This window comes from Calypte anna, chromosome 14 (genome assembly GCF_003957555.1).
Source record: "Calypte anna isolate BGI_N300 chromosome 14, bCalAnn1_v1.p, whole genome shotgun sequence".
Taxonomy (NCBI): domain Eukaryota; kingdom Metazoa; phylum Chordata; class Aves; order Apodiformes; family Trochilidae; genus Calypte; species Calypte anna.
The window spans coordinates 1,038,803-1,047,196 of record NC_044260.1 but is presented as its reverse complement, the minus strand read 5'-3'; the positions used below and the strand labels follow the sequence as shown (position 1 = coordinate 1,047,196).

The 8,394-nt window shown below is 58.3% G+C and overlaps 1 protein-coding gene across 1 annotated transcript; it reads left to right on the top strand.

The window, feature by feature from the left end:
* The first annotated feature begins 215 nt into the window (after window positions 1–215).
* GRAP (GRB2 related adaptor protein) lies at window positions 216–4,390 on the top strand. Its single transcript, XM_008498908.2, is given in 5 exon segments — window positions 216–395; window positions 1,552–1,652; window positions 2,813–2,932; window positions 3,715–3,883; window positions 4,205–4,390. Coding segments are annotated over 5 exon segments (645 nt in total). The 5' UTR covers window positions 216–326.
* Window positions 4,391–8,394: the final 4,004 nt, after the last annotated feature.

Sequence of the window (8,394 nt, the reverse complement as noted above, 5' to 3'; positions counted from 1 at the left end):
CAACCCCATTTCCTTCCAAAACCTGGTGGCCTCTGGACATCGCTGCCTAGAGAGGTGATGCTGACTTGGCTCATTTCCAAATGTATTCCCTGGCACATCCTGGAGCACAGCTCCCTTCCTTCCCAGCACATCTGGGCAGCCAGACCCACCTGCACATCCCATATGGAGCTCCCTGTTTCACCCCAGCAATGTGCTGACATCAGTGGAGCTTCCTGACCACCAGCACCACCCCACAGCACCTGGGGAGGGGTTATGGGACATCCCCAGGCATCCCACACCCCCAGGATCCCTCATCACCACCTCCCACCCAGTGACAGCCACCAGCCATGGAGTCAGTGGCTCTGCACAGCTTCCAGGCAACGGAGAAGGACGGGCAGAAAGGGGACACCCTGAAGGTACAGGGGGGGGTGTAGCCATGTGTACCCTGAAGGTACAGCCATGGGGGGTTTGGGTGCTGCTGCTTTGGGGAATACAGTGGGCACATAGCCATGCCAGTGCTTTGTTGACTCTTTGGGGCTCTCCATGGGGTGTAAGGAGCCATAGTTGAGGTTTTCAGGGTGCAGAGCAGCATCTCCAGCAGCTGTGGGGACCCTTTGTCCATGCCACCAGCCACCTCCCTAGAGCAGATCCAGCTGGGATGTGGCACGTGGCCTTCCTGCCCATGGGTGGCTCTACCCATGCTCCCCAGGGCTGGAATAAATTTCTCCTGCCCCAGGGAAACACTGGAGACCACAGAGACCTGGTGGCATGTGTCCAAATCCCCAGCCAGGCACTGGCACTGGGATAGGCTTTCAGCTGTCACTTGGGCATCCCAAAAAAACTTCAGGGAAGGGAGGAGGGGGCTCCAAACATCCCCAGGATGCTGCAGACCTGCAGGGGGGGACGTGGGCACCCATACCCTGCCATGCTGCCTGGCTCCTTGCCCTTCTCCATGGGGCTGTGGCTGAGATGCCAGCAGCTTCTCCTGGATCTCCCAGCACTCAGCAGCCCCCCTGGGTGCAGTGGGGTGATGGCACAGCTCAGCTGTACCCCAGGGCCCCAAAACTCACCTTGCCTGTCCCTGCCCCCCCAGACTGTTTTCCCCAGCCTGAGCCTCGGGGTTTCAGATCCTGTTTGTGCAGCTGTGCCACCCCTGGCCCCTGTGTGGGAGGCTGGAAAATGGAGTGGTGCAGAAGAGGGTGTCAGCACCCCTGGTCACACCGGGGTGTTTCCTCCCATGGAGCACCCAGCTGCCACCCTGCCAGTGGGGTTCATGAGGTCCTGACTGCTGCCACAGCTCCTCTAGGGACAGATTTTTAACCACTCCCCCCCTGGATGTGGGGTTGGGGTGACACTGGGCACCTCCAAGCTGCTGGCACCCATGGTGAACCAGACCAGCCATGAGCTGAGGAGGGCTGAGGTGCCACCAAAGACTCCTGAACCACGTCACCTTTGTCAGAACCTGCCTTTCCCCATGTTTTGGTGGGGGACATAGGGCCTGGAGGGTCCCACTCAGTCCCTCTCCCAAGGGGATGGTGGCCAGACTGACACCTTACTCCTCTCCTGCCTTAGATCCTCAACATGGCAGATGAGCAGAACTGGTACAAGGCTGAGCTGTAGGGCTGCGAGGGCTTTGTCCCCCAAAACTACATCAAGATCAAGCCTCACCCATAAGTACCATCCCACCACGTGGAGAAGGAGGGGCTCGAACCCCCTCTGATAGCACCCACCAGCACCAGGACATCCTCTCCCACCACCCACCCTGACACCCAAAGATCTGCCACAAGCCACGCGTGGGGAAACTGAGGCACAGAACACTGGGTCTGTCTGCCAGGTGGCTCTGCTATTGCCACCACAGTCAGAGAGGACAGGAGGCAGCAGTGTGGCCACATACCCCCAACACACAGAAATTCCACCCTTGAACCCAGCTGCCCGCTAAACAAATAACTGGGGAACAACAAAGCGTGATGGGATTACAGCTGCATTAGACACAATCCTATTACAGTGTCATTAAAGCCCCGCATAATCCATCCAACCTGTGTTTTATGTATCATTATCCCTCAGTAAATCATATTTAACTGCCACAGCAAAACCTGCCCGGGGCTGTGGCTGGGGAGCAGGAGGGTGTGGGCTGGGGGCAGCCCGGGGCAAATCCCGTTCCCTCTCGGGATGGGTGTCTGCCACACAGTACCTGGAGAGCTGGCACAGGGTGATGCTCCATGCCAAGCTCTGAGATAATTTTAACACGTAGCAGAGGGTCTCCACGGCTTGGGGGTCCTAAAGACTCAAACACAACCTTGGCAGAGATGAGGCCATTGCTCCTCCACCTGGTTTCGGCAGCTGTCGGCTATGCAGGCGGGAAATGTTTCACCACAACATGGAGGGGTTTCTGCTCTGCAGACCCCCTCCCCGTAGTGCCCCATGCAGGGGGGTGGGGGTACAGGACACAGAGAATCATGAGGGGGACAGGCAGCAAAGTGGGGGAATGAGAGGTATGATGTGGTGAGTCGGGTGACAGGATGCGGTCACAGCTGTGAGTGATGCTGCAACGATCTCTGAGTGGAAGAGGCAGCTCCTGGTGACATGTCTGCACCCACAGCACCCTGCACTCCTGTCCTCCCCACCCCTCACCATCCTTCTGGGAAAGAACTGTGACAAAACAGGGAGGGGGAAAGGGAAAGGAGAAAGCACTCTAGGGGGGCTTCCAGCCATGGGGGGAGCCCAACAGGGACCCCAGTCCCACCAGCACTGGTGCCTCCATCCTGCAGGATGGGGATGAGGCACTGGGGTGTCCTGGGGTGCTAGTGGCTGATCCCGGTGTCCCTCACAGGTGCTACGTGGGCAGGATCTCCCGGCACCTGGCAGAGGAGCAGCTCCTCCAGCGGAGACATCTGGGAGCCTTCCTGATCCGTGACAGCGAGAGCAGCCCGGTGGAGTTCTCCATCTCTATCATGTAGGTGGCTGTAGAACACAGATGGGGACACGGTGGGATGGGCAGGGGTCTCCTAGGGCTTGGACCAAGGGGATAAATCCACCCTCCTGCCTGCTCCCCTCTGCGGTGCTGGGGAAGGAGTGAGCACCCTGCCCTACCCTGGCTGCCTCCAAGGGGCTGGGGGCTGCAGAACCAGAGCCCCCTCTCTGCCATGCACAATCCTTGCACCAGGATTCCATCTCCTTCACCCTACCCCCTGCAGCCTGGTGCTCCACCTCCATCCCTGCTCCTGCCTGGGGTGTCCCTCAGTACAGCCCTGTGGGTAACAACTGGGGCTGCGACCAAGCTGCGAGTGCAGCCCGAGGGACAGGACCTGGAGGAACAAGTTGTCCCCAGGGACTGAAGGGACACAGCACCCATGGCTTTGGCATGGTGCCAAGGGGCAGAGCTGACCCCTCAGGGGTGTCTCACCCCATGGCTGCCCCTTCCCTTCCCTTCCCCGGGCTGGGGCAGCAGGTGCCACCCCCAGGCCAGCCGAGCACTTTCTCACGCTGCTAATCTCTAATTAAGGGTTTAATGAGGTTCTTGCCCATAATGACAGGGAGCCGAGTTCTGCCCATGCGTCACCAGCATGGCCTGGGCCCTGCCCCTGCCTGAGGTCCCTGGCAGTGGCAGGTCCCTACAGTGGCCCCATAGGGAGCACCCCAACCAGACACCCCCAGGTCCACACCAAGGAGGTACCAGCACTGGGAAATCCCATGCTCCCTGGGATAACTGGGATAGCATCCATCCCCCATCCACAGCGATGGGAAGCATGGCCAGCACTTCAAGGTGCTCAGGGAGAGGAATGGCAAATAGTTCCTCTGGGATGAAAAGTTCAACCTCCTTAATGAGCTGGTGGATTTTTACAGGACAGCCACTTTTGCCAAAAAGGAGCAGATCTTCCTCCAGGACGAGGACCAGAGCTAGGAGGTACCACCAGGGGATGGGGCTATGGGGGCTGGGACAATGGGTGATGGCATGGCCAGGAACAGGACTGGGTTGGGAACCCACACCTGATCCCCTTTGGAATCCCCCATTGCTCCCCAGTACCAGGGCTGCCACCTACCTGCTACGGCCCATGGGGAAACTGAGGCACGGGACAGGCCTGTGGGTCAGCAGCACCATGGAGGTCTTGCTCTGCCCCAGACTGTGCTCACAGGGAAGTGTCACAGCATCCCCATCACACCAGGGCTCAGGGAGTGCAGCCCAGGACCTCTCCCCCCCTACTCCTGACCTTCAACTTCCCTCCAGGTGAGGAGACCCAGATTTCTGCAAGGCAAGTTCAACTTTTCACCCTACAGTGGCTCCCAGTTGCCTTTCTTCCATGGGGACATCATTGAGGTCCTGGACTGCTCTGATCCCAGCTGGTGACAGGGGAAGAGCTACGGGAGCATCGGCTTCTTCCCCCGTAACCACATCCACCCCATCCACAAGTGACCTCCTGCTGCTGACACCACCACTGCTGTGGGTCAGGGGGAGGACCCCAGACCCCCTGCCCTCTACTCACCAGAGCTGCTGCACACCTGGATGTGGACTGTACATCCCTCTGTCCCCACGGATGGTGCTCATCCCCATGCCAGGCTGCTGACTCGCGAAGTCCCGGTGTCACGTGGAGGTAGAGACCAGGCTGAGGATGATCCCCACCCAGAGCTGCCCAGCTCCAGCACCCCAAAACCATCATCCATGGCTCTGCCTGCTCCCCCAGCCCAGGAGACCTCCCCCACCCCTGGCCCAGGCATCACCCCTCACTAGGGGCTGGTAGGAGGGAGCACAGAGCTTTGATCCAGTGACATTAAAACTTTTCCAGAGCCACAACCCGGTGAGGTGGCAGCAGCTGAGGGGGAAAGTATGTGTGCCCCAAACTTTTGCTCCTCTCCAGAGCCTGTAAGCCAAGCCCTGGCTCCAAAGAGGGCAGCAGCTGGCCAGGATGTGGCTGGGTGACACCAGGGAGGGATGCTGGAGTTCAGAACACCAGGGAAAGCTGGTCCAGGGTGGTCAGTCCTGCAGGTGCTGGACTGTGGCTTTAAAAAATATTTTTTTATTTTATTAAGAAATAGTAAAATGTCTTTGGGTGATACCCTTGAGCGTGGGTGCTCCTTATTCACCACCACGGTGGTCCAGTGGCCACGTTCACACGCTTGCTGCTTCACCATGGTTTTGCTTCCTTTGCAGCACCCATTCCCCCACCCTAATACCTCAACCAAGGCCCCTCCCAGCCCTGGAACCCCACAAATGCCCCACGAACACCTCACAGCCCCCCAAGATGCACTCAGGGTCCACAGTGCTAAGAACTCCCAGCTCGTTGCACCAGTGGATTTGAGCATCTCATGTCCCATATGTGAATAAATAAAAACCATCACCCCTCCCAGTGCCTTTCCCCCCAGCCCCGGGGGGTTAGGGCCTTGCTGCAGAGGCTGAATGCTCCAGCCAGACTTGGGTGACATTCTCAGCACCCTTGTGTCCAGCCAAAACACCTACCTGAGAGCTGGGGATGGGGACTGAGCTGTCCTGTGCTCAGCTCCCCCTGGCCAGGCTGCGTTGGAGGATGCATCTGACCCCCAACATCCTCCATCAAATCACCCTTCTCCAAAACAAGAGGCGGTGGCCAGACCTCAGAGTTTGGGGCCAAATCTGAGGCTGGGCAGGACAGTTCCTGAAATCTGCCATATTTATAGCTCAGCCCAACTTGTTTACAGCTTCACAGAATTACCAATGTCTCCATCTGCTCATCTCAAAAAGCCAAAGTAGGAAAAAATAAAAGGCAAAAAAAACCCCAAAACCAAACCCACCAGGGATGGAGGAATCTAGATGACAGCTGCTCAGAAGCAACCCAGAGCCACACGTCCCCATGCTGGCAGGTAGGAAAACCTCAAATTTGCAGCTTAACCAGCTTTTTTCCCCCCACACCCCCTTTCTCCAGCACATTGCTCATTCACCACATCCCCGCAGGATCCCCAACCAACCGCCCGGGATTGACAGGAGCAGCGACTCGCCCCAGGCAGGCAAAGCCCTTTGCAAACATTCATTAACCACCCTCGGGAAAGCTCCCAGTGTTATTGCACCCTGTCTCACCAGCACCCAAGCCAAAGTCAGGGAGAGGGGGGTACCAACCCCAAAACATGCCCCCTGGTTCTCATGGGGGATTGGTGCTGGATCACGGTTCCCTGGGATGGTTGCCCATCCCTTCTCCCACCCTCTGGAGATGGAGGATGCCAAGAAAATGTCTGCTCCCGGAGCTGCTGGACCAGCCAACCCTCCTGGCAGCCCTGACCCAGATTTTCTCCTTGTTATTGTCTGCCCCACGCCAAGGACACTCCCCGGCACCACGCCGGGGCATTCCCCAGCGCTGACTCCACCGCCCCGAGCACAGCACCGCCGGCGGGTGCACAGGATCCCCCCTGGCACCCAACATCCCCCTGGGAGCAGCTGCTGGGTGAAGACCCCCCATGGATATTGGTTGTCATTCTAGTTGGGACGAGCCATCAGCTTCCCCCTGGAAAGGAGGGGAAAGCTTCGTGCTGGGCATAACCCATCCCCTCCAAACGCCCCTCCCAGCGCTTCCTTACATCAAATAATCCAAGGGTTTCTTTCCCTTTCACGAGCTTGTCACTTTGCAGGCTCCTCGGCACCAAAGGGAGATCATAGAGGGACAGACGGGCCCCACCAGTCTCCCTGAAAGCCATGGTCTGCCTGAAGCCCTCAGTCCCCATCTGCCCACCCAGAGCAGTTCCCGATGGCCAGGTCCTGGCCTCAGCTTCCTCCAGCTGCCCATGATGAAGAGGGTGCTGCTGATGCTGAATATGGAGGTCAGGGATGACACGAAACATTCACCATCACCAGTGATGGTGACACCATCACTGCCACCATCAGCCCCTGCAGCCCTGGGGAAGAGAGGGACCCTCAGGGAGCAGCTGAGCTGAGGGAGATGGGGTGGGATGGGGGCTCCAGGGCACAGCAAAGCCCAGCAGAGACAGAGGCACCTTCTCCCACCCACTTACCATGGGCATCAGCTCAGCCTCCAGCTTGGGGCAGGTGATGTTGGAGCAGCCCATGGCAGCCCCGCACACACGGGAGCATTCACGGAATCACAGAATCATGCGGGTTGGAAAGGACTCTGAGATCATCAAGTCCAACCCTTGATCCACTGCCACTGTGGTTCCCAGCCCATGGCACTCAGTGCCACATTCAGTATCTTCTTAAAAAACTCCAAGGATGGAGAATCCACCCCCTCCCTGGGCATCCCATTCCAATGCCTGAGCACCCTCTCTGTAAAGATTTTTTTCCTAATTTTCCTCAGGCTCCACACAGGACGTGGTGTCAGGGGGACCGTGGCAGGTGACCCCTCACAGGTCCCTCAGGCACCTCCTCCCTCCCAGCACCCCCTTGCCATCAGGTTGGATATTGGTCCCACCTTCCAACCACAGATCCCAGACCTTGGCAGGAGGCTGAAGCACGGATCCCTCATGGACACCCACCTCTGCCTGCCCCCAGCCTCGCTCCCGCCATTTCCTCTGGAGGGGCGGGATCCTGCCCAGCCCTCACCTCCCGCTGCCTCACGCCCAGCCCAGCTCCGCTTGGACCTACCTCTACCAAAGCCTTCCCCACATGAAAGCCAACAACAGCCGCCCCGGGGGGGACCTCCGGAGCTGGGATGGGCCCTACCAGGACCTGGAGCTACAGCCAGAGGCAGCTGAGCCCCAGGGGCAGGCGCTGCCCATCCTGGCACACCGGGCCAGGCGGGTTCATGCACCGTTGCGGCAGTTACCTCAGCACCGGCGGGGCCGGTCAACGCCCAGTTACTGCCTCAGCTACTCAACCCTTCTTATTTTTATTTATTTAATTGTTACGCTTATTAAATATTGACATTGACAGCAGGCATAAATATGGGTGGGCTGCATTGTTCTCCAATCTGCATCCATCTGCCCGCCACGCAGTACAGTTGGTCCCTGCAGATGATCGGTAGCACCATAGACCCTTGGAATGGTTTGGGTTGGAAGGGACCTCAAAGCTCATCGAGTTTCAAACCCCCTGCCATGGGCAGGGACACCTCCCACTAGATCAGGTTGCTTCAAGCCCCATCCAATCTGGCCTGGAACATTTCCAGGGATGAGGCAGCCACAACCTCCTTGGGCAGCCTGGGCAAGGGTTTCATGACCCTCACACCAAAGAATTTCAAAAGAATTGTCCCAATCCTCCTGCATGGGGACCCTTGCCAAAGTGAGGTGCAGCCTCATCACCCCCAGCTGGCAACACTTCAAGGCTTTCCAGAGAGAAGAGTGGGGTGCAATGGGGCTGTGAGGGGAGGACAAGGCAGGGTGCAGGCAACAGACCACAGGTAACGCTCAGCACATCCCAAGGACGCTAAAAAATCCCATCTTGGTCCACCTTTCCCCAGGGTTTGAGTCAGTGCCAATGCTCTAGTGACTCTGTCCTCCAGCAGC